Source organism: Chaetura pelagica, unplaced genomic scaffold (assembly GCF_000747805.2).
Source record: "Chaetura pelagica isolate M959 unplaced genomic scaffold, ChaPel_1.0 scaffold363, whole genome shotgun sequence".
NCBI classification, from domain to species: Eukaryota; Metazoa; Chordata; class Aves; order Apodiformes; family Apodidae; genus Chaetura; species Chaetura pelagica.
The window spans coordinates 2,111,807-2,138,218 of record NW_009952720.1 but is presented as its reverse complement, the minus strand read 5'-3'; the positions used below and the strand labels follow the sequence as shown (position 1 = coordinate 2,138,218).

Sequence of the window (26,412 nt, the reverse complement as noted above, 5' to 3'; positions counted from 1 at the left end):
CATTCCAACCCCCCTGGCCACGTTCCTGTGTGATGTGCTCTGGGTGCCCCTGCTCTGGCAGGGGGGCTGGGCTGGGGGAGCTTTCCAGGTCCCTGCCAACCCCTTGGGCTCTGTGAGTCTGTGAATGTGTGTGTTTCTCTTGGGTCTGTTGAGAGGGCTGCCCTCCCAGCTGGTGAGGAGAGCCCATGGAGTCCTTAGGGAACGCTGCCTTTATTAGGAAAGGAGTTTGTAAACGTTTAAACCCCCGGCTGGAAAATTCAGAGTCTTAAACCTTGACTCTCATCTTAATTTTGAGTATACTGAAAACACGGAGGTGTTTAATTTGGCCCTCGTGTTATGTTGATGTGCTGCACCAGAAACAGGTGAGATTCATAGCCCTTCTCCACAAAGCTAGATCTGTTCCAGAAATAGTTGTGATCCCTCATTTATTTATCTTGTTTAAGCACCAAAATAGGGGGAATGTGGAAAAAAAGATCTCTTAAGATACTGTCAGAAAACAACCTGTGTTTTTTAATCGCCTGTTAGTCCTTAAAACTGGTTTCAGACTTAAGAGGGTTAAGCAGATGTATAGATTCTAGGTTTGGGTTGTGCAATTTTAATACAGCTTCTGCCTTCCTTCACCAATGTTACCTTTTGGGTTTCAGCTCACAGAAATGATGTCTCTCGAGATATCTGACAGCACTCAAATCTATGCTGCCTTTCTGGTATTCCTGGACCTCTTGGAAGGTAATTCAAGGAAGTGACTGGGTAGACATCCCAACAAGTGCATTTGCCTCTAGGTCATATTAAAATGTGTGTGCTAGCAGGACCTTTCCTAGTCCTCAGGGTTCTTTTTGAAACTGTATGCAGTGATGGCTCCTTAAGAAACAGTGGGTATTTCCCATCCTGTGCCACCGTAGAGCCTTCATGCAGATAAAGGCTCTTTTCATCCACCACTCACAGGTGCAGATGTTCCAGGGCAAAGACACTTGACGTGGAATAAAAGCAAAAGAGCAATAGGGGAAGGAAAAGGAACGTCGAAAGGAGAAGTCACAAGTTCAGTGGTTGTGCTACTATTAGAGTCCTCATTTGTAAATTAATGTCTAAAAGTTACTGATTACCATGTAGCAAATGGCTGATGTGTGGTCTGATTAGGATGCTGCTTTCTGGAAAGGGCAGAATTCCTATAGGAATGAAGAAAATTTGGAAGTCTGGTGTCAGTTATTTATGAGCGATGCAGCGTAGTCATCTGCTGTCTTGTAAGAGTGGAGCAGACTTCTTATATCTATCTATCTATCTATCTATCTATCTGTATCTATATATATCTCTATCAAATAACTTCTGCTTATGATTCTCCCAAGTTGTCTTTATTGAAAAGGAACTGTGTGTAGGCTGCCAGCCAGCCCAATAAAAACACTGCAGTTGATCTTGGAGGCTGGTGGTTCTCAGGGTCAGAGAAGGGAGGGATTGTACAGGCCAGAAAGCACTGTGTCTGTTATTGTTACACCTCTGAAGGAAACGCCTTAGTAGGTCTGAAGAAAAGGCTCCTGTAGTTCTGCAACAAAAACTTTTGGCCTTATCCATTCAAGCAGAAGGGAAGAACTGTCTGTCATCAATAATCATGCTTTTTAGCACCTCCTCCCTCACAGTTTAGGGTACTGATACAATGCAAATTTGGATGACAGTTTTATGCCGCAGATGACACAGGTTTTTCCTGTCTTCTTTTTTTGTTGTTGTTGCCTTTTTGCAACAAAGCTTTGTCAGACAGGTCCCTCTTCAGGTCATGTAGCTCTAGAGGCAGCAGATTAGTCCTGCTCCTGTGGGTTTTGCAGCAGGATTTGTTTGGAACTTGGCAGTTGAATTGGGGAGGAGAGGGAGGGGAAAACAGAACCCGAGATGTAACTTAAACACCAGATGTGCTATTTGAATTATTAAAACTTGTCTTTTATCTTGTGTTTCTTCTCATCAATGCTCAACCCTTCTAGGGAGAAACTGGTATGAAGTGAAGCACGTTGGGGTAGCAGAACTGCAGCTTGTATGTTTGCACGCACGTGAGAGAGAAGGTGAAGGTCTCCAAGTGATGGTGCCGCTACCTGTGCACGTCTCCTTGAGCCATGAGAGGTGAGGATGGGGTCAGTGTTTAGCTCCTGTTATCAGGAAGAGAAAATGAGAAACAAATATATTTAACAGGCTGCTGATGACTTGGTCAAGAGGGGAAGGGGTAAGAAGCAAAGGAGTATCGGAGTATCAGAGGAAAGTGGTATCTCGGCCTGTGAGCAGAGTTATTTTGGGTGCTGCAAACTTATATGCAAAGTTGAGATTTCTGAAGCTACATTCTCTGCTTCTCCCTCCTTGAAAGTGGTTCACCTTTGATGTCAGCTTCCCACAGCCACTGACTTCTGCTGCTGCTAAACACTTCGTGTTGTTTAGAAGTTGCAAGTGCTGTAGGAGATAACAGGGGGTATCAAAGTATGTGCTTGAGAGACTGGGTTAGAACACAAGACCATCACAGCTTGTATTTTGAACATTCTTGTGCTGCTTTTTTGTAGTCTGGGAAATCTAGCAATACTTCTTTTGTCACTGGGCTTTAAAGTATCTATGATGAAAGAGATCCTCTCAGACTTGTCTGAGAAGAAACTTCTTTTTAAATGGTTGAATCTTATGGATAAGCCTGGTGTGTTTGGTTTGCTTTTGTTTCTGAAGTGTGATTTTACTACTTTCAACCAGAAGCTCCCTTTATTTACCCAGAGTCTAATGTCCACTGAGCTGTGATTTTTCACTTACTTTCCTTGTGTGTGCAAGACTAAGTAATTCTCAGGTGGAGAACAACACGGTTAGGATTTTGTGATCTTACAGATATTGGCAGCCTAGAGAAATTTTGCTTCAGTAATTTTACAGTAGATTTTAACTGGGCTTTAGAGCAGCCTCAAACACACAGTATGATTTATGATTTACTCTCTGATAATGGCCACCTTCCCTTGTTGGTATTTGCCATTCTTTCCTAGGATGTCTCTGAAGACCTGAACCATTGCAGCTGCATCTTATGGTCGTGCATTTCCCAGTTTCTTCAGTTCCTGCTCTTGCCAGGAGTGCTCAGGGCTGGCTTTGCAGATCTTCCTGGTGTTTGCTGTTTCCTCTTGCTCTGTGGGCAGCAGCCTGACACAGCAGTAGGGAGCTAATGACTTGCACTTAAGAGACGTGTGTGCTTTAGGAATGATGTTTTAGACATGCTGTGGGTTTTGTTTGTTGGGGTATTTTTTATGTTTTGGAAGTGACAGATTGGTCTCTTGCAGACAGACTTCCGTTGTAATTCTGCTAGGTGTTTTCCTAAGAGTGTATTTATTTTTTTTTTTGAGAGGGAAGAAGATGGTTTACTGGATGTTGATGGATTTTAGTACTATCTATGTGCTGAAAAAGAACCTTCTATCTGGAAATATTGATCACTCACTCATGTGAGCTTGGTCTTATGGAGAAGGAGAGTGTGACGTCCACAGCAGAGGGAAGGTGCAAGGTGCTGAGGGGTCTTGCAGGATGAAATACTGGGTGTCATTTGGTCTGTCTTCAAGAAGCAGATCACTGGATGTGAGTGAAAGGGGCACACTGCTATTCCAAGTGGGAGCTGCATTTAAGGTGGGAAATGAAGGCAGTGAATTAGGATAAGGAGAAGTTAAGCCTATGTGCTGAGTTGTTGTGCTTGTTGAGTGTAGTAGGTTTCCAGCTGGGTTGGAAACTTTGATTCCTGGAGTTGGATCGATGCCAGCAAGTATGTTCTGATGGGCTTTTAATGACAGTGCATGTATGTCCTATCTTTTACTGTTTCATTGGAGCTTTTCATTTGGAGCCTCTGCACTTGTTTGTACTGTGGTGATACTGTTTGCTCTGCTCCTGGCACCAGTGTGGATGGAATCCATTACTGGGAGGATGTGTGTTAGAGCAGCACAGACTGAATGCGTCACATTGATTCAGAGTACAGTTTGTGACTTGGTTTTGCTACAGAGCAACTACACAGAGCCTGTTGTCACTAAAACCAGCTGAATACTGGGCTGTAGTGCTGGGTGAGTCTGTTAAACCTGTATGTGCTCGATGCCCGTCGATGTTGTCAGGCTGGAGGATTGTCTGTGCTTGGGTTTGTGTTATTGAATGTGCATCTGCATGCTTGGCATTTCATTAGTAGGTCACCACTGGTCAGAGGGGCCTGGACTGGCTTCTTCTGGGCAGCATCAACTCCTCAGCTGCTTTGCCAGAAAAGTAGGTGAAAAAACAGGGCACAGACAACAACTATAGCTCAAAAGTTATAGAGCGTAGAGGGCTGTTGAAAAGGCAACTTTTTAACAGGAGCTGGAGGCAGAATTACAGCACTACTGCCTCATTCTTCTGACAGTGATGAGGACTTTGTTGTTGTGATGCTTGATAGCAGATGGCTTGTTTGGTATCTGATGCCTGAAACAGTATTTTCTGACTTGACTTGCCACGCTGTAGGTAAACAGGAAAGCTTTTTGCACTTAGCAGCTTTGCTGTTTTGCCCAAAGCAGTGCTGTGGATTTTTGTGTTGCTTGCTGAAGGGAGAGGAAGAGGTTCAAGTGCAGCTCACTTAATGCTGAAAACAAGCCATTGGAGGGAACTGAGAAGGTGAAAATGTTCTCCCCTCATTGCCAGGCCTGAAAAAAGCTGCAAAAGCAGGTAGCAAATGGTAGCATTTATGGGCAGCGTGTCCCTGCTTAACAAGTAAGGCCTGGGGTAGGGGCTACAGGGGTGGTTTTCCTCTCAGAGGCACCTCAGCCAGGCTCTGGCTTCCCAAGTGTCTCATGAAGATTTCTGCTTGGCTGATGCTCTGAGGAGTGTGTCCTTAAAAATAGTGAGGTTGGTGTGGAAATGACCAGCAAAACACCTAAGCAAATGGTAAATATAAGTGCCTCTCCCCCCCCCCAAATCTGCTCAATGTTTTTTAGCTTATTACAATATTTAATCATGTCCAGTTTATGTATGACAGTTGACTGCTTAAAGCAAAAGCTGTCTGCTTACTAAGCTCACTGTCCACTTCCACAAACAGCTGGATAGAAGCTGGTCAGCCTGCCCTGCCAGGGTAAGGCTCCACATGCCAGAATTGTGGCTCCCCAAAGGAGACAAGGCAGTTAAATACAGGTAGTCCTGCTTCAGAGCTGGCAGAAATGGCTGCATTAACCAAACTCAATTTCTAGATAGTGTTGAAAGCCTTGATCCTTCCAAGGACCAGGGAGCTAGATGCTGGATCTAATGGAATTATGTGCTATCTGTCCTAGGCAAATAACATTCTCTAAGCAAAATGTTGCTAAATAAACTGTCAGATTAAGTGATATGTCACAGCCATGTTTGGTTTTGTGTGCAAGTGCTGGAAATGAAGGATGAAGTCAGTTGCACGAGGTTATGGAGGCTGCAAAGTTGGCTTTGGGAAAGGGTTATTTTGTGACAATGGTAAGGGTTTTGGAAAAAGCATACATAAATGTTTCCTTGTAAAGCTGATAAGCCTCCTTAGAAGCCAATCTGAGGTCTGGAAGTGATCTGTGCTTTTCTAAATCTGTAATTTTGAAATAGATCTTCCTCTAATCTGAAGTGGTTTTCCTTGTAATAACAGAAGCACTGTTATTTTTAAATGGGCTGGATGTGTGACCTGCTCCTTACCTTGCATCCTCCCCACAGTCTTGTCAGTGGCTCTTCTGCTGGAAGTGTCATTTGAGTTTATTCCTACAGCAAATCACATATTGAAAATGTAATTAATGGCTTCTGAACACAAACTCTTAATAAAGAGTTAAAAAGTGATTGGTGTGGCTCATAGTTGGTTATGCAGTACTAGGAGTGAACATCCTGTAGTTGGTGTATCTTGTACACCAACTTTGTTGAATTCTGAATCCTTCCTTTTGCATAATTTGTCTTGTTTTCTTTTTTTGCAACTTCCATGGAAAAAAGGCCTTTCTATTCCTTGGGGTTTCAGTTCCTTTTCCGGACCAGTGAGGCATATGGTGTTTTCTTTAGTTTGATTTATTATTTCTTTTTACCACAAGTCTCTCCTAGCATTTCACATTCCTGTCATTTGGAAACAAATCCCAAGAAGCAGTGGTGTCCATTTACACCTCCCACCACCACCATATGCTTCTGGCCATGTGTTTGAAGCCACTTGGGCTGGCTGCAGAGCAGGCAGCGATGTCTGGAGCAGCGTTCCTGACACTGAGCTGTGCTGTGGGTTGTGTTTTTTTTTTTTTGTAGTGCTGGCTAAATTCGGGGTGTGGAGCTTTGTGGGAGATTTCCTCTGCTTTGGTTCTCCTGTCACGGGGCCTGTCCAGATGAGTGTGGTAGATCAGTGTGCTCAGATGCAGAGTAACCACCTTTGCAGCGCTACAGAGACCAACTTGTGTGACTTTCCAGCACTGCCTTGCATGGAGGGGAGAGAGCTGTTGGGCCTGGCCAAGCCTGCAATGAATTATTCATCCAAGCACAAAGGACAGATTGAAAGCCTTTGGCTTTTATGGTAGGGAAGGCAGGAGTTTCATTTCAGCTCAATGCAGCACTATGCAGCCTCCATAAAACTGCTTCTTAGAGGTACTTGCATGGGATCTATCACTGAAATACTCTTTGCCACTAAGCTTTCTGCCCATGTTCTCTACTAGGAGTGAACATCCTGTAGTTGGTGTATCTTGTACACCAACTTTGTTGAATTCTGAATCCTTCCTTTTGCATAATTTGTCTTGTTTTCTTTTTTTGCAACTTCCATGGAAAAAAGGCCTTTCTATTCCTTGGGGTTTCAGTTCCTTTTCCGGACCAGTGAGGCATATGGTGTTTTCTTTAGTTTGATTTATTATTTCTTTTTACCACAAGTCTCTCCTAGCATTTCACATTCCTGTCATTTGGAAACAAATCCCAAGAAGCAGTGGTGTCCATTTACACCTCCCACCACCACCATATGCTTCTGGCCATGTGTTTGAAGCCACTTGGGCTGGCTGCAGAGCAGGCAGCGATGTCTGGAGCAGCGTTCCTGACACTGAGCTGTGCTGTGGGTTGTGTTTTTTTTTTTTGTAGTGCTGGCTAAATTCGGGGTGTGGAGCTTTGTGGGAGATTTCCTCTGCTTTGGTTCTCCTGTCACGGGGCCTGTCCAGATGAGTGTGGTAGATCAGTGTGCTCAGATGCAGAGTAACCACCTTTGCAGCGCTACAGAGACCAACTTGTGTGACTTTCCAGCACTGCCTTGCATGGAGGGGAGAGAGCTGTTGGGCCTGGCCAAGCCTGCAATGAATTATTCATCCAAGCACAAAGGACAGATTGAAAGCCTTTGGCTTTTATGGTAGGGAAGGCAGGAGTTTCATTTCAGCTCAATGCAGCACTATGCAGCCTCCATAAAACTGCTTCTTAGAGGTACTTGCATGGGATCTATCACTGAAATACTCTTTGCCACTAAGCTTTCTGCCCATGTTCTCTTTGCTTTATGCTTCCATTCTCTTTTAGTTTGTGGACAGTCACAGTTGCCTGAAGTTCTCCAAGTCCTATACCTGTTTCTTTCCCCAGAGGGAAAGGAGCAATGTTGTTTCATTAGGAGCAGGTCCTTAGGAAAGGCAGCAGGTATTTCTGATGTGTGCTGAAGGCCTGCCTAGCACAACAGTCTTTTGTTCATAGAAAATGAGGATGGGGGAAAGATGGAAAATTCCCCATTTATTTGGATGGATGTGTATGTATTTCTTGGTTTTGTTTTGTTGTTGGGTTTTGCTTTATTTTTAAGCCATTAATTGTGGCAGTTAGAGAACCAGGTAACTTCACTGTTGCTATTTGGTCATAACGCAGCAGTACAGGCAGGTGCAGGACAACATTCATAGTGCTGATACCTTAGCTGCAGTGTTCCTTGCCTGATGTTAAGTAAGTTAAACCTGCTCTTATGACTAATTCTCCAGTAGGAAAAAAGCAATCCCTACTGACTGCAGTTTGTAGGTATCTAGAAAGCCTTTTCTAAAGCCCCTTTTCTCGTGCAAAGGGCTTTAGAAATTCCAGCTCTTGCTTTTGGATAACAGTGTCTCTTTTGTACAGTTGAGATTAAATCCTTTTCATCTCCAGCAGTGCAAGGTGAATGTGAGGTTGCTTCCTAGGTGGAAACTGAGGGCTTCATCCTGCTTGTGTCTGGCTGGGTGGGAGCAGATCCCAGCTGGCACTGAGCATGCAGACAGGCAGTTTTTAGAGACAGGTTTTCAAGCTGTTCTGAAAACTTTGGACTGTACAATCTGTAGCACAGGAGGATTCTTATTCAAATAAAATATTTAATCTTTTTTATGTATGGGGCTTCAATATGGGACACTTCCTTGTGGTGTCCCCTAGCTCATGTATGTTATTTTCCCTTCACAGTGCCTTTGTTCAAGACTACCTTTTTATGTGGGAAACAGAAAGCTCCAGTGTTGCCTGTTTTGACATTCATTGGTTTTTCTTCCTTGGGATGAGAAGAGAAGGAGGGGAGTGATTGCAGGATATTTTAGCTCATAGACTTCCCTCTGTGCATCCAGCAGTGCTTGATTGTTCTGTGAGCTTTCTTGGGGCTCAAGATGCCTTTTATATTTTACCAGGTAGTCCTTGGCATCAATCCCAAGAAGGCAGCATGTGTAGGGTTGATTGTCCTCATTCTTCCTGGCCAGGCTGAGCCTGTGGATCAGCAAGTCTGAGGTGATGAACCCAGCTGAGCCTGCAGATGAACTGAGTGCTGTACAGTGTCCTTCAGGGGAGGACCAGGTGAAATGGTGCAGTCTTCCAACACTGGCTTTACATGAAACACACATTGAGAACATGCTGAGCTTTTATTCAGACACTGTAGAGTAGTATTAACTGTTTCTCTCTCAGCTGCACCTTTTCTCATGTTAAGCCTCTACATTCTTCTTGAAACCTGATGTCTAGCCAGTGGAGAGGGCATACCTGGATAACTTTTGAGAAGAAGAGCCCAGGTGGAGCCAGTCCATGCCAAATGCTTGACACCAGGGCTGCTTTAGGGTTCATGTTGTTGGAGCATGGCCTGCAAAGGCTGGGAAACCAAAACCAGAGTCATTGTGGATCCCTTGATGTCGCTGGGAACAATGTTTGCAGAATGAGTCCTAACAATGTTATGACTTGTGAGGGAAAGGCTGGTCAGGATGCTGATGAGTGGAGATTATCCAGACTGTTGGTGGGCTATGCCAAATTACTGGCTGTATTAAAATCCCCTGTTCCAGGGGCTTCTAATATTTGAAACATTCAGCAAAAGCCATCTTCTGTCACTGCCATCATGTGTGTGGTGTAGCAGATGTGCTGGTGATTAAGGAGCTTTATCTGTGACCTGTAGCTTAGGAAAGGAAGTCAGCCCAGCAGTGCTGGGGGCAGGTGTTTCATGTGGGCTGCTTGTGTAGGACTTCATTGTAGTCCTTGAATGCAGCTGTTGTGGGAGATGGGCAGCCTAGAGCCTTGAAAGAAAGGCTTCTTGCTTGTTTAGGAGATCAAACACACATTCCTTGGAATTTCAAAAGGCCAAGGCTTTTTTTTTAATTTTCTTTTTTTCGTAGACAGTGTTAGATACATCACAAGAATTAAAAAACCTGTACCTTTTCTGCAATATTGAATCTTTTTGTTTGGCAGGTAGCAAGTGCAGTCTAATCAGCTCAAATCCAGATGTTCTCTGGCTCCTTCTTTGAAATGTCTGGTGTGGCAGAGAAACTTTATGAACATGCTGGATGCAGGGGCGACAGTGATGCCTTCAGGGGAGGAGAGGAAACACAGGCATCTGATACAGACTTCCTGGATTCCAAAGCTTATTCTTTTAGAAGATGCCCTCTCAGTAATCCACAGATGTGCTGTGTTGCATGATGGCTGGTTGTGGTATGCATGAATGAGAGCTCTTGTTTTGGGGCTGCCTCCCTTGAGAAAAAGGGGAAGAGGAGAACCTTGCATCTGCAGTTGTGATGCTTCACAGTGATAGAGGCTGATTCCCCATGTGCAGTGGGAAGAGCTGGGGTCAGTGGCCAGCAGTGTTAGCAGATCATCCTGAGGCCATGGCATGTCTCTGTGCTCTTTACATAAAGCCTGAAACTCAAGTCTCCTGGCTAAGTAAGGGATGCAAAGAGATGTCATTAACCTGTTGTCAGGTCCTGGCCACTTTTGGGATCATGGTGGATCTTTTTTACCTAAGTGCTAAATATGGGGGAATGAAGGTTCAGGGATCTGTGCTAGACAGTATAAGGAGAAATTGAGTGATGGGAATTCTAGATCAAAGGCCTCACTGTTACATCCATCCCCATAATAGAGCAGGAAGAGAAACAGTGACAGTTACTAAAGAAAACATGAAGGAACTGCTGGCCTGGCTGACAGGTGAATACAGGCCACTGCCTGAGTCTGCTTCCAGCTGTGTGACTGTCCATATGCAATACAGGTCCCAACATATAGGTGGCCCCTTTATTTGGCTTTTTATTGTTATTTCTATTTCATATTCTCAGGAGAAAGATAGAGACTAACAGTGGGCAGTTCCCAATAGCCTGACTTCACCATTGTCAACTTATTCCAAGCTCCCTCCAGTCACGAGCTACTGAGGATTCTTGCTCTGTGCATGTGCAGCATGTCTGGAAGGACATCTGGAATCCTTTTCTAGGTTCTCCTCACCTGCCAGAGTGATGGCAAGACATTGCAGTGATGGAGGTATCCCTAAAGAGAGGCTGGAAATGGTGACCAGAGCAGAAGGTCCAGCCCTTTACTGCTGAGCCTTTGGCATCCTGTTTGTACTTGTGTGCTGCAGTCCTGGTGTCTGCTTGGACATCTGCAGTTAGATTGAATATTATGAAGAATCTCTTCCCTGAGAGAGTTGTCAGGCCCTGGCACAGGCTGCCCAGGGCAGTGGTGGAGCCACCATCCCTGGAGGGATTTCAAAGATGTGTAGATGTGGTGCTGAGGGACGTGATTTAATGGTGGCTTTGGCAGTGCTGGGGTAACAGTTGGACTTGATGATCTTAAAGGTCTTTTCCAACCAAAACAATCTGGTGATTCATTCTGTGATTCCCTGGGTACTTAGTGGTGAAGCCCCAACAGGCACCAACCCCTTGCACTAGGTAGTGCTTTCCCTGGAAGGTGCTGCCATGCTTGAGGCATTGCTTGAAGTATGAGTCTTTTGTGGGTGTCCCTCCTCTGCCAGTGGCGAGTACAGTATCTCTTTTCTTAGCTGTTCTTTTGTTACAGCATGTGCTGATAGTAGGAGAAGCAGAATGTGGCTTTTCACAGCCTTAGTTGCATGAAATGGCTATGTCAAATTGCCTTGCATGATATATGGACCAGTGGTGAGAGCAGAAGGAAAGGCACGACTGAGTTTAGCCAAGCTGAGTGATGAGCAGCTCTGAGTGCAGACCCATACTGAACAGGGTCACGGGCTTTTAATAGCAGAGGCTTTCCAGATTGCTGCTTATGCTCTGCTGCTTTCCATTTGGCTTTTATTACAGGATCAAAGAGGTTCTGAAGGAAGATGCTGATTAAAGTTTCAAAGCTCATGTGTCTTTCAACTAGAGTGCCCAGCTTCAGAGCTGCATGTTTTCTAGGGGCTGAGATCTCAGGGGCACATGAAGGCAGGAGCGATTTTTCCCCACTGCCCAACTCACCTCTCCCTAGGAGAGGCAATCCCAGCCAAGCCCTCTTGCTTTAGGTGAGCACTTGCTATGGGGAGTGGTTCTGTTCTGCCCCTGGTCACTGTGCTCCTACAAAACTTGCTCCCCTGTTGGAGCAGTAGTATAAGGACTCCAGGAACCCGGGTTGTCCTCGGCTCTGAACTGAAACGCGACTGGCATGTTGCTCTTCAAATAAGCTGAAGAGGAAAAATTGCATAACTTTGTCTTGAATTTTTAAGGAAGATATTGTTTATGCTGACTGTCTTGAAGGAGAACATTAGTCTTGTGGCTTCTAGTCTAGACAGGGAGGTAGAGAAACCTGGCTTCAGTTCCTGGGTCTTCTGCAGTCTGTAGCACAGAGACTGTGGAAGACTTATTTCTAGAAATGGAACAAGTCTTAATTATTTTGTTCACTAATTGAACACCTTGTTTTACTCAGTTAGGCAGATTTATTTTCTTTAATGAAAAGAAGGCCATTTAGAGAATGCCATGCTGTGGTTGTGGTAGTTGCAGGCTGGGTGAGGCACAGGCACAGTAGTACACCTAAGCAAAGGAGAGGTGTGTGTAACTGAGTATATTCTTATAAGATTTTTTGTTAATTATTTTGTTGCTTGATTACATGACTTTGGCTTTTTATTAGAGCAGGCATTATACTTTCTTTAGTGAAGGTAAATTTGCAGAACAAAACCAGGCTGAAGAAAAATAGCAGTGGTGCACTTCTACCTTTGTGCCATCATGAGGTGGTTGTGGGCTCCTTTCTAACTGATTGTTTCTTCTTCTAGGATAAGAGAGATCCTGGAGAAAGCATCTCTCCCACCAGATGATCCAAACACCCCGCTGTCAGTTACCTTGGCCATAGTTGAGACAGATTCCACAACAGTCTACTATAAAGTGACTGATGGCTTTGTGATGCCAGATCCTCCTGACGATACCAAAGATGTGGACAATAAACAGTGGAGGAAGAAAAGAAAGAAGCTTTTCAAATGATTTAAGACAAACAGACTCTTCTTGAACTTCTGTCCTCAAACCTAAACAAATCCAGGAACTTATGTATGTAAGTAAGCAGTGTGTTAGTCTGCCTCCTGCATATCAAGCATCTGTTCAGGGAGAACAGGGGCTTGTGCAGCTGCACTGGAATGAAATGCTGTTTAAAGTATGAAATGGGTCATGCTTTTGAAACAGATTGCTTCTGCCTAATAAGCATACTTGTGAGATGTTTCCAAAGCTAGCCTCCTTTTGTATCTGTTGAGGTACATAACAGAATAAACACATCCTTACACATATTGTAAATATTGATTAAAGGTAAATCCTGAGGATTTCTGGCAGGAGTACTGATACTAAGTTAAGGGCATTGTATTTTACAGAGTGGCTTTGTCTTAACACTGTCAGAAATGCTTGTGCTACCTCCCAGGTTACATTTCTGAACACTTACCTTCTTTCCCCTGCTTTTGGAGAAGAGACAGAAATACCTTATTTAAATGTTTCTCTGCAGAGAAATGGCTATATATATATATCAATATATACAGCAACTATAGCAATACCAGAGGCTGCTGGAATGAAGTGCAGACTAGTAAAGAGGGCTCTCTGGATCCACCTGAGTAACCTTCCAGCAGAGGCCAGCCCTTCATGGGGTTATGACTGGAAGGGTTGACCCAGGGCAGCATGACCCAGGTAGCTCAACACACACTGTGCTGAAGGTCCTGACACAGAGTACACAGGGCTTTTGTTCCCCATGCAGTGTTGGGTGTTTGTCCAAGGATGGTGCCTTGCATTCACTTCCCAGTGTGATGAAGTTGCCCTCTCCTTTAGTTCCCCATGAGATAGCTTCAGGGTGCCCTGAGTGCTTCAACATGATGTTAGGGCTGAATCCTCTCTGAAGAGGTGTGCTTGTATTGGTCACCACCTTCTGTGCTACAAGTGGGCACTAGCTGTAATCTGCTAAGAGCAAGTGAAGAGGAAAAAACCTGACCTTTAGGTTCTTCTACAAGAATTTTCCGTCTCTTTCACATAGAAATCTTCAGGTTAAACTTAGAGCTTCTTGGCAATCATTTACCATCCCAGAAGCAGCTTCATGAGTTGAAAAATAGCTTTGTGACATTTGTGTGGCCAAATACCACACGTTCAAAACCTGAAGCACAAGAGCTCTTTTTTTGGCATGGGTATAAGAATGTGAGAGAGTCCAAAAAGCAGGCTGGAAGTGAAAGGCCATTTAAGCTTTGCTGCCCCTTTGACTGGAATGGTTGTTTTTACTGTTGCAGAGTTTGAACCCAGCTTGGCCAAATATGCTGTGGGGCAGAATGTTCTAGCAGGGAGAGCCTGGGGCAGGAAGGCCCTTCCACCCAGTGTGAAGTCAGGTGTTGGGTGCTGATCCCAGGAGTGTTTTGCAGGTGCTTGGTCTGGGTGAGGGAGGCAACTACTTTTCTGGCTTGTTCTGACTTCAGCCCTCTGGGGGGTTGCAGCACATGCTCATCCTTCCTGTTTCTGCCAACAAACTCACAGAAGGGTGCACTGTCACCCCAGGCTCTGTGTGACACCCTCGAGCACACAGGAAGACATTTTCTGTCAGCTTTGCCATTAGCACCATCACCCAGGGGGACCAAGGGGACTTAGGGAAGCTGTTCATCTGTGGGGAGCAGGCTGTTGTGCACACCCAGGGCCTTTGCTGAGCCCGTTGCAGCCTCACTAACCCAGGAAGACACTCAGAGCACATGAGCAACTCTCTGATACTGTCCCTTGTACATTGTAATATCTTTTTATTTGTAGTATTTCCACAGCTGTGCGTTATAACACAAGTAGCTCCTCCCTGGTGAGCTGTGGCTCACTGAGGTGACAGCTTTGGCACCTAATGCTGGCTCAAGACAGGTTTGCTTTGTTTTCAGCTATGAACCTGACCCTGTGTAGGCTGAGCTTGGATGGGTTACAGCTGTGTGGACGTGTACCCCAATCTGTTTGGGAAATGGACAAGCCAGACGTGAGGCTGTGCATGTTCTGATGCAGCCAGAAACAAAATGGTTGCTTTTTCCCCCCACAGCAAGGGCAGGCTGAGGGTCTGTGGGCTTCAGTCATGGAGAAAGGCAAAGAAAAATTCTCTTTCTCAGTCTTGCTCCCCTGATGGAGGAAGAATGTAATTTTATTTTGGTCTGATGCCATCGTGCCTTAAAGGGGTATCTGTGTGCTGACTCCTGACCTGCTTGTTTGACCTTAAGAGTGGTATTTCATGTACTCTACTGCTTCTTCCAGAAAGTAAATCTTACACTTTGCTAGGCTACATACCACCAGGTAAATTGTCCTTGGTGTATAAACTGCTACATACTTCAGCCCCAATGTACTGGAAAAGAGCTGGTGGTGTGTGAAGAAGGCTGTAACAAATGCTGCACATTGCAGAATTTACATTTCAGTGACACATGCTCAGCTCCAAAAGCAAATTATTTTGCATTTGCTTGAATTTCTGGGAACTAACTGCTGGTTTGCAGTTTGCTGCATAACTGATGCTTGGCTTTATCCTCCATTGTAATATTTCTATGCACAGAGAGAGGAGCATGACTTGAACCTCCACTGCAGCCTGCTTACCCAGTCTCAGAAGCTGAGAAAGCTTGGAGAAACTCTGCCTGGTGGTTTTGGTTTCTGCCACATGTCCCACTGAGAAATGATGATATAGGCCTCTTTCCAGCCTCCTTAGATTGTGGCAGTTCTTTATTTCTGAGGGGGGAAAAAAAAAGAAGGATAAATAATATCTGTTTGTCCTGTATGTATTACAATGTAAGCAGGGGGCTGTTGTGTATGTTCAGAGCCAGCTGTGCTGTTCTTTTACCTTCCACTGAAGTATTTCTCTGTGTCATGCCAACAGCTCACAGACCAGAGCCTCTGGTGTTCCAGGCACTGAATAAAGATGGGAAGGGACTTCCCTTAGGAGTGTATCAGTTCAAAGTGGTAGTGCATTAACATTCCTAAACCCACAGTGTCTTGGTGCTGTGCCTAAAGTATTCAAACATAGCTCTCCTTTAAGGATTGGTGAGACATCTGTGGAAGTGTGAGCTGTGACATCTGGGCCTTGACACCTTTGCAAATTCATCTCTTATTTCAGTACAGAGGAGTTGCCATCTTTTTCATTTCTTTTCTTCCAAGTTTTATTGGCCATGCACAGCTTGATTTGTTTTACTGAAGTTTTAAAATCTTAAAGCATATCATTTTCCAGTAGGTTTATTATTTCAGGTCTTTTCTTCCTTCAGAGAGATACTTGCATTGAAGCCTCCCTGCTGAGGAAAGAATGATAGAAAAGCACACTGATGCTTTGGTGTGGATTTGATGGTGAGACTTGGTGCTGTGGTAGCACGAAGTGGCCAAGAAACAGGTGCTGCAGCAGACAGAACTGAGCAACTACCCCCACTTTCCTGCCTTGAATAAGCAGAAGCATGTGCAGGTGTTTGGGCAGTGACCAGCTCCTGCTGGAGCCCCCTGGACCTTTGTGGCTTGTGTGGGGGCTCAGCATGAAGCAGCTGGGCCAGCAAAGGATGCTGGAGCTTCAGCAGGTGATCTGTCCCTGCCCAGGCACTCCTGCCTGGCAGCAGTGACCAGGGAAAGGTGTATTGCTTCCAAACTGCACCCTAAGCAGGATCCTGTCCCCCACAAAATGGCCCTCAGTGTCCCTACAGAACAGTTTTGTTGTTCAGGAATCACTAGGGTTTCTTGTAACTCATTCTTAAGCTGGGCAGGATTTTCCACGGGATCTTTTTGCTTGGACACAACACTGAAATACCAGCAACACTACTAAAGCCAAGCAATATCAACCTTCCTCTTTTTTTTTCTGGGTCAGCAAACCAACCAATCTTTTTTGTTTGTTTAATTGAAAACATTTTTTTTTTTTCCTCATAAAGAGTCTGTCTCAATTTATTAATCCTTCTCCTAGTACTGCAGGTCTGTAAGAATTAGGTGTTTAATAGCAGTTTTCAGGAATCTAAACTCTTATCAACTAGCCTGTGAGTCCTGCTTTATATAAAAGGGTTGACTGTTAATCTCCTGCTGCCCTAAGGGATGTTCCAGTCCTCCATTATAGCCCAACAGTTCAAAACTTCCTGAAGTCAAAGCAAATAAACCAAGATAAATTCAGGCCCTCCTACCTGAGCACTCTCAAACCCTTTCACCTTGACTTTCTTAACTCATATTCTAACTGTACTTTAATCACCCTGTAGATAAATCCCACTGTGCAAGGCTGAAACAATAGCATTGAACACTGCAGCCCTTTCCATCCCTTCTGTTACAGGTCTGCTTGTCTTCTCCTCCTGCACCCTGTTTTGCCTTGTCAGCAGTTTCCTTGCTGCCCTGTGCTCTGTTGTGTCACACTTTGTCTTGCCCTGATTTTGCAGGAGTGGGAGGAATTTGGCACGTCCCTGGTGTGGATCCTGCCCCAGCACCCCCAGCCACAGGTACCCAGCAAGCAAAGCAACACGCAGGATCCCAGACCAACAGCAAATGGCCAGGCTGGCAAACAACCCCTGTGCAGAAATACCTGTGAGCCACTAGGGTTTCCCAGCTCCTCAGGAATTCCTGCAGCTGCACCTGGTGTTGTGAGTATCCCACCGAGTCAGTGGTTTTTCCCAGGTTCTTTCCCCCAGATGACTCTGGTGCCCCCAGGGAGCCCTGAACCCAGCCCCTCCCTTTAGCAAGGGGGGAATTAATGAGTCCTCCAGCTCCTCATTAGCCCCAGGTTGTGTCCTCAGCACCTCGCTGGCTAATTAATGGTTCTGCTGGTTTGTCATCTCGTTAATTATTCTCTGCATCCCCACTACCCGGAGCTACTGGTTCCTCCCCGTGTTCCTGGGCTGGCCAGGGAGCTCAGGGTTCCCTATGGGATCCCAAATGGGATTCCTGCAGGAACACCAATCGAGTGCAGAATCATCGATTCCAGGAACCTCAATCTAGCCCAGAATCATCGATGCCAGGGACATCAATCTAGCCCAGAGTCATTGATCCCAGGAGCCTCAATCGAGCCCAGAGTTGTGGATCCAAGGGATACAAGCAATCGATTCCAGGATCCTCACTCAAGCCGAGTTGTTGATCCCAGGAGCCTCAATCGAGCCCAGAGTTGTGGATCCAAGGGATACAAGCAATCGATTCCAGGATCCTCACTCAAGTCGTTGATCCCAGGAGCCTCAATTGAACAAGGAATCATCGATTCCAGGAACATCAATCTAGCCCAGAGTCTTCGATTCTAGGGACATCAATCGAGCCCAGAGTCATTGGTCCCAGGAACCTCAATCGAGCCCAGAGTTGTGGATCCAAGGGATACAAGCAATCGATTCCAGGATCCTCACTCAAGTCGTTGATCCCAGGAGCCTCAATTGAACAAGGAATCATCGATTCCAGGAACATCAATCTAGCCCAGAGTCATCAATTCCAGGGACATCAGTCTTGCCCAGAGTCACTGATCCCAGGAACATCAATTGAGCCCACAATCACAGATCCCAGGAACATCAATTGAGCCCAGAATAATCGATCTCAAGAACATCAATTGATGCCAGAATGATCAAGCCCAGGAACCTAAATTGAACCCAGAGTCGTGGATCCAAGGGATACAAGCAGTCGATTTCAGGAACCTTAATGGAGCCCAGAGTCGTGGATCCCAGGAGCCTCAATTGAACAAGGAATCATCGATACCAGGAACATCAATCGAGCCCAGAATAATGGATCTGAGGAACCTAAATTGAGCCCAGAAACATAAATTGAGCCCAGAAACATGGATCTCAGGATCATCAATATTCCTATATATTCCAATATATTCCTATATTCAATCCTGGGATCAGAAATCAATCAGGGAAACATCAGCTGTTGCTGGGCTGGTCCTCTGATCCCAGCAGCTTCCATTGCCAGGTTCATCAATCGATCCTGGGCTCACCTGACCCCAGAATCATCCACAGATTCCCAAATCATCCATCAGTCACTGAACCAGACACCAGTCACAGCCTGTCCATGTCCCCCCCTGCCCCGGGCCAGGAGACCAGCAGGGAACCCACCCCTGAAGGAAACACTTCAGTGACTCCTGGCCCTGGACAGAAGGAAAAGGGCAGCTCCAGGAAATGGCCCAAAAGGCCCAGGGATGTCAGGTGTCCACAGCTCTGCAGACACGAGATCCCCTGACCTGCAGGGCCCTTCTCTTCCTCCTTATTCCTCTTGCTGCTCCCTCTTGCATGGCAGTTCCTTCCAAAAACGATGGATGTCCCTTCCCCTCACACTCTTCCCACTCTCCCTTCCCCTCACACAGGCTCACGACCCCCTCTCAGGCCACCTAAGCACAACCAAGGAGCTCTTGATCCAATGTATGTAACTAATTTACCTAAATTAATTTACCTAAACCAAGTGTTAATTTACCTAAAACAAGTGTTAACACGTGATGTTCTTCCTCAAAGCCCAGGCTGCCAATTCCTGCTTTGTCCTTCTCTGGTGCTGTCCCCTGCAAACTGCAAATAATTAAATTTGAAGCCAATAAAGAAAATAACACACCCCTAATTTACATCAGAGAGAGGTTTTTTTTTTCTGAGACTACCCCCTCTCCCTGTGTTGGTCTGTGGTCCTCTTGTCCTGTCTCCTCATCATCTGGAGCACATTCCCAGGTCTGACTGAGCTTTTGGAAAGGTCACCAGGCTGCTGGCAAGGCTGGTCACCCCAGGTGAGGTCTGGAGTTGGGGCTCCTCAGCCTCCAGCATCACCTCTCTCCAGGTTAAAATCCTGCTGCCTCACTTGCCTCTTCTTGCCCAAAGGAGACCCAGTGGATTAACGTTCACAGTCCTAGGTGAGGCACAGACCAGGGTGGGTGTAGGGGCACTGCTTGCCACCCCAAGCCTGCCCCTCCATCCTGCTTCCCTCTGAGCTGCTTCCATGAGCAAAATCCTCTCTGTGACTGTCCCATCTGTCACCTCCTGCTCTTTCACTAACCTGGTAGCTAGTGGTGCTGGAATGATACAGCTTGTCCCCCACCTCTAAAACGACCAGCTCTGAGTTAAACTGATGCCACACACTCTCCCTCAGGCTTTTCTTTCAGCCTGTCTTCAGGTGGGACCCCAGTCTCAACGTTTGGCTGCTTTTTGTGTTTTCCTGGCAGCCATAAAGGTGAGTTTTATTTTCTTTTCCTGAGCTATTTCTTCTCTCCCTGAGATATTAAAATTCTGGGTCAGCCAGGGGAGATGTGTGAGCTCACCAAACCATGCTTGCTCAAAGGCTTCCTTTCTGAGTAGATTGGAACATGATTGTCCTGTGTCTTCATGGCCTTTTCTGTCCCAGTGCTAAGCTGGGTGATACATGTAAAGAATCCTTCCTGGACTTTGGGGGAAGTAATAAAATTGCCAATAAAGAAGCTCTTAAAATATTTCTGGTTTCGCTTTGAATAATTTTTCTTCCCATTTTAAACTAAGCTTTCCTTTTAAAAAGATGGAGCAACACCCAGGGCTGGGGCTGTGAAAATTGGGCCTTTGGAGTCTCCCCAGAAGAGGCACTAGGTGGTCTCTTTGGGACTTAATCACTGCAAAGCTAATCACTGATCTCTGGTTGCTAGGGCCTGGCTGAGGAGAGCTAGCTAGAGAGTGGTCCCTCAAAGGTGGGTACCAGATTCTTCACAGAGCTGTGCCCCTGGTGTGGGTGGGCAGGCAAAGACCCATCTGAGCTGCATTAGGAAATCAAAGCCCTGGTTTGGGGGCAAGGAGGAAGCTAATGGAAGGGGGAAGAGGAGAGGGAGATGGCACTGGGAATGTTTTGCAGGGTTTATGCTAAGAGAGCCACGTGGGAAAGCTGTGAGGGTTCTTAGCTGTGGGGGTTTCTCCCCATTGCCCGTAGGCAGGGGCAGGTTTTGCTGTGTTGTGCAGCTGGAGGGCACAGGGTGCAGACATGGGGAAGGTCACTGCATGGGGCTGGAGGACCAGCCTCACACAGCCCCTCTGGCAGTAAGTGTGTCCTCTCAAAAGCAGCAGGTGTGATGGTTGCCAGGAGCTCTTTCCTCTGCAGAGGCAAAACACCATCTCATAGAATCCCAGCATCCCAGGGGTTGGAAGGCACCTGGAAAGCTCCTCCAGCCCAGCCCCCCTGCCAGAGCAGGGGCACCCAGAGCACATCACACAGGAACGTGGCCAGGGGGGTTGGAATGTCTCCAGAGAAGGAGACTCCACAGCCTCTCTGGGCAGCCTGGCCCAGGGCTCTGGCACTCTCACACCAAACAAGTTCTTCCTGAGATTCACATGGAACCTCCTGGGCTCCAGTTTGCACCCACTGCCCCTTGTCCTGTCACTGGACATCCCTGCACAAAGCCTGGCTCTGCCCTCCTGACACTGCCCTGAACAGATCTGTAACCAGGGATGAGGTGGCCCCTCAGTCTCCTCTTCTCCAAGCCCAACAGACCCAGCTCCCTCAGCCTTTCCTCAGCAGGGAGATGTTCCCCTCCCTCCAGCATCTCTGTGCCTCTGCCCTGGGCTCTCTCCAGCAGTTCCCTGTCCTTCTGGAACTGAGGGGCCCAGAACTGGACACAACATTCCAGATGTGGCCTCACCAAGGCAGAACAGAGGGGCAGGAGAACCTCTCTTGACCTACTAACCACCCCCTTTCTAACCCACCCCAGGATCCATTGGCCCTCTTGGCCACAAGGGCACATTGCTGCTCATGCTCATCCCCCTGCCCACCAGGACCCCCAGGGCCCTTTCTCCTCCCCTGCTCTCCAGCAGCTCAGCCCCCAACCTGCACTGGTCCATCTCCTAAAGATGAATCAGCCCCAAGAGCAGGGGAGATACAAGGAACTGAGACACCCTATTTCCAGTTTCTGGGAGGGGGGGTTACTTTGTCCTTCCTAACTCCGAGCCCCTCTTCCAGCAGGGAGGGCAGCCAAAGCAGCAGCTGCAGGAAAACCAGGGTGGGAAATCAGTGTCTCCCAACAACCACAGGATGGCATCATCCCTCCAGGATGCTGCAGGAGGAACTCACCCAGCCGGCCCCTGTGGGAAGGGAAGACCTTTTGGGGGTTAACTCGTCTTGTGCTCCAGGAGCTGGGGCTGCTCAGGTCGAGCGGTTTGTTTGCCTTCAGGAACTGGCTGTTCTGGTTTCGAGGCTCAAGGCTGGGTAGGGTAATCCCATAAAAATTCCACATCCTCTTTACTGCCCTTGTCCTGCCGCTGTCCCCAGCCCTGCGACAAATACCCTCAGAACCTCTCTCTTGCCCTGAGAACACTTCCATGTCATACCCAGCCAGGTCTGCAACATGGGTAGGGGCAGAACTTGAATCCCAGAAGGGATGCCTCAGCATCACTGTGTCCATGGGGACTGTCCCACTGCCCCAGGAGCTGGGAACCCCCCTCTGGGATGCAGCAAGGCCAGTGCTGCTGTGGGGCAACCCCAGCAAAACACCCTTGTGGGGGGAGAGGTGGTGGGTCCCTCACCCTCCTCCCCACTGCAGGCAGAAGCAACAACTGTTCACTCAGTGAACAGTGAACAGAGCTCATTCTGCCCCCCCTGAGAACATTTCCAGCCACTCGCTGCTGGGGTCCTGCTCACCTCTGCCCACCAGCCCTCTCCAGAGATCCTCAGGTCTGAGGGCAAGGTGTGAGCAAGCAGGTCTTCATCCTCTGTCCTCCTGGAGGGGAGAACTCGGCAGGGCAAGATTATGGAGCTCCAGGTCCCACCGTGTGTCCAACACAGGTTGTCTGCGAGATGCTGTGAAACCCGGGGTTAACCAGTTCTGTGCTGCTGCCCCTCTGCAAGGAAAGACCCCCCTCTGCAAGGAAAGGCCCCCCTCTGCAAGGAAAAAGCCCTCTCTGCAAGGAAAAAGCCCCCTCTGCAAGGAAAAAGCCCCCTCTGCAAGGAAAAAGCCCTCTCTGCAAGGAAAAAGCCCCCTCTGCAGCCCACCCCCCCAGCTCACAAACGCTGCTTTGCCCCTTCCTGCTGCTTTTTGCCCTGGGGCAGAGGAGCTGTGCTCATTAACCAGGCGAGCCCATTCAACTTGGGTGTTTTCTTGAAGGAAAGGACTGCACAGCCTGTGCCTTTATCCAGGGCCAGGATGCAGACACCAGAAAGATTTCCCCAGGAAAATAAACACACGACTGAGAGCCATTTTTAAGTTATTATTATTATTATTATTATTTTTGCAGCTTGAGAGTTATTTATTTTTGTTGTTTAAAAAAAGAAACTTTGCAAAAAAAAAAAAAAAAGTGGTGTTTTGTTTTGTTTTCTTTTCTGTTGCTTGGACAGTTTAGGTGCTGCTGGTGAAATGCAGTGGTGGGGAGGGAGTGCAGGGGTGGCTGGAGAGCAAGTGGTGTTTCTGTACCTCCTGCCACCTCGTTAGGGTGGGTGCAGGGGGGCTGCTGTTGCCCTGCTGATGGGTGGCAGGTCCCACTGCCCCTCAGCCTGTGCCTGCTCTTTTTACTTTCACCCCAAGAAGCAGCTGGATCCCTGGAGGGTTTGGCTAGAACAGCAACCCACAAGCAAGTCAGGCCCCTGTGCTCTACGAGGTGCAGAGGCTTAGACCAGGATGAGGGCAGGATTGTACCCTAGTCCCTCCCAGCACCAGCCTAGGAGTGGTTTGAACGATGATTTTAGGGAGCTCCTGAACTTCAGACCTGGCTCTGAACTCCCCAAAGCCTGGATGGGAGATGTGTGACACCACACGTCCAACACAGGTTGTCTGCGAGATGCTGTGAAACCCGGGGTTAACCAGTTCTGTGCTGCTGCCCCTCTGCAAGGAAAGACCCCCCTCTGCAAGGAAAAAGCCCCCTCTGCAAGGAAAAAGCCCCCTCTGCAAGGAAAAAGCCCCCTCTGCAAGGAAAAAGCCCTCTCTGCAAGGAAAAAGCCCCCTCTGCAAGGAAAAAGCCCCCTCTGCAAGGAAAAAGCCCTCTCTGCAAGGAAAAAGCCCCCTCTGCAGCCCACCCCCCCAGCTCACAAACGCTGCTTTGCCCCTTCCTGCTGCTTTTTGCCCTGGGGCAGAGGAGCTGTGCTCATTAACCAGGCGAGCCCATTCAACTTGGGTGTTTTCTTGAAGGAAAGGACTGCACAGCCTGTGCCTTTATCCAGGGCCAGGATGCAGACACCAGAAAGATTTCCCCAGGAAAATAAACACACGACTGAGAGCCATTTTTAAGTTATTATTATTATTATTATTATTTTTGCAGCTTGAGAGTTATTTATTTTTGTTGTTTAAAAAAAGAAACTTTGCAAAAAAAAAAAAAAGTGGTGTTTTGTTTTGTTTTGTTTTGTTTTCTGTTGCTTGGACAGTTTAGGTGCTGCTGGTGAAATGCAGTGGTGGGGAGGGAGTGCAGGGGTGGCTGGAGAGCAAGTGGTGTTTCTGTACCTCCTGCCACCTCGTTAGGGTGGGTGCAGGGGGGCTGCTGTTGCCCTGCTGATGGGTGGCAGGTCCCACTGCCCCTCAGCCTGTGCCTGCTCTTTTTACTTTCACCCCAAGAAGCAGCTGGATCCCTGGAGGGTTTGGCTAGAACAGCAACCCACAAGCAAGTCAGGCCCCTGTGCTCTACGAGGTGCAGAGGCTTAGACCAGGATGAGGGCAGGATTGTACCCTAGTCCCTCCCAGCACCAGCCTAGGAGTGGTTTGAACGATGATTTTAGGGAGCTCCTGAACTTCAGACCTGGCTCTGAACTCCCCAAAGCCTGGATGGGAGATGTGTGACACCACACAGATGTTTCCATGACAGCTCTCTGGCTTCCCCCACCTTGGAACATGACTTGCTAACCCTTTTGGGAGGAGAACCTTCTTCCAGGGTGCCATACAAAGCCTGGCAGCTCCAGCCTGCTGGATCTGGCTGCCTCTGTGCCCCTGCTTGCTCAGGTGAGCCTCCAGCCTCCCACTGTGCTTCCCTTTGCTCTGATTTCTTGCCAACCCTCCAGGCAGCACCGCCTTTCCTCCAGGGCTGCTGGTGCCTCTGGATCACAGGAGGACCCACCTGCACAGGCAGCTCTCCTGCCCAAGGAGGAGGCTGCTCTGCCCACCTGGTGAGCGTGGAGGCAGGAGAGCTGGGAAAAGTATCTGGATGGGGGAAAGGAAGGGAGGGTGAAGGAATAACACGAGTGCAGCGTTGGTTCTTTGGGGCCCTGGAGGGACTGAGGGTTTGGGACAGAGACCAGAGCTACTCCTTCATGGTTCTCTCTAGGATTAGGTGTGGCAAATCCCAACTTTTTACAGCTTTTTCTATGTTGCTTCCTGTTTTGGAGCAGGAGGGAGTTGCTCGATTTCAACACTGACAAAGCAAGCTGGAAAGTTAAGGCACATATGGGGTCAATTTCCAGGGCTGCATGAGGAGGAGCCTGGTCTGTTCCCAGCACAGCCAAACCCCGTGATGTGGTCTGAACATCACTGCCCAGCCCCAGTCGGACAAAACAGGCTGTGCTGGGACTGGGTGGCACAAGCATCCACTTCTAACCGGTGGCTTTGCCCACCCCCTCTGCTGCTGGGTGCCCCAGGAGCTGGGGAAAGGCAGCACTGCCCTCGCTGGGGCTGGAAGAGGTTGTGTCCAGCAGCTCCCTCCAGGCTTGCCCATGCAGGTTTGGCTGCTTGTCTCCCGGGTGTCTGGCTCTGGCTGGCAGCTCCAGTCTGCTCCAGCAGCTTCAGAAGTGGAAGGAAGCAGGAGGAAAACCTCCAGTGTGCAGATGCAGGGCAAAAACCCAGCTGTGATGGGGCTTCTCATCACACTCATCATCATCCTGCACCCCTGGCTGGCAGGAGGAGCTGGGGGAGGCAGAGCCTGGGGGGGCAGAGGAGACCCCCAGCTCCTCAGGAGGTAGGCTGGGCATGAGGGTGGATGAGGTGCAGAGGGTTCAAAACCAGAGCAGGGGGGAGGACTGTGCCCAGTCAAGCTATTGCACCTCCAAGGGAGCTGGGGATGGAGGGGAGGGATGCTGGGTCCAGCAGCCTGAGGACGGGATGATGGTGGGCATGAACTTCCTTCCTCTCTGCTCCCACAGCACATCCCAAATCCCAAAGGTGGTGGCTTGACAGCTGCCCAGCAGCCCCCCTGCCTGGCACCAGCGTGTGCTCCTGGGTCTGTGTGTGCACCAGGGCTGCCAGGAGAGGGGACAGCCTGTTGGGACAGCGTGGCTGCTGCTTCAACACCCCTTTGGTGTGCCCAGCCCCACAACAGCGGGGGCTTTGGTCCTGCTCTTCTTCAGTAGTCATTCAATAAATAACTCCAGTGCCCGTAGCTAAGCCTTTACACAGCCTCAGCTTGCAGTTCTGCTCCTGCAGCAGCATGGTGTATAAAACAGTCTTTCAAGGAAGATATGTTTTGGTAAGTGCTGGTGCAAAAGGGGAGGTTTTTGCAGCCTCCCCTGCCCTCCCTGCCTCTGGCCTGGGCCAACGTGTCCTTCTGCTCTGCTGCTGTCTTGAGGTCTGTAAGGTTGGGCTGAGGGCATCTGTCTTCAGTTGCCTTTCATTTGGTGACTGGGAAGATCTTTGAGCTGCGGGGTAACTGCACTGGGCTTTCTTGGCATCTCCAAGGTGAGCTGGGTTTGGACGGAGCCCGGGCAGCCACGCTGTGCTGTGCCCACGGCAGGACAAGAGGCTGAGCCTGTGCTTGCTGTGTGTGCAGCCACCCCTGCCCGTGCAGGGGCAGCAGGCAGGTGCCTCAGACCAAGTGCACGTGGCTCTGTGTCCACGTCCACCTGCTGGCACAGGAGTGCAGAGGGAGAGCCCAGCGTGCACCCTGCTCTCGTGGCAGGAGGTGCATGAGGAGGGACAGGAGCAGGTCACCCTCAGGTGCTCAGCAGGGCACACCTGTCACTGCTGGGGGTTTCTGCCTTTGAGGGTGGGAGAGAAGGAGCCTGCATAAACCTGTGCCCAACCCCC

At 48.1% G+C, this 26,412-nt stretch overlaps 1 protein-coding gene across 1 annotated transcript; it reads left to right on the top strand.

Annotated features, from left to right (window-relative positions):
- Positions 1–653: 653 nt before the first annotated feature.
- Positions 654–12,581, top strand: TSEN15 (TSEN15 tRNA splicing endonuclease subunit). Its single transcript, XM_009994646.1, has 3 exons — positions 654–726; positions 1,965–2,100; positions 12,377–12,581. The coding sequence occupies exons 1-3, from the start codon at positions 654–656 to the stop codon at positions 12,579–12,581; spliced, it is 414 nt and encodes a 137-aa protein (XP_009992948.1).
- The last annotated feature ends 13,831 nt before the right edge of the window (positions 12,582–26,412 follow it).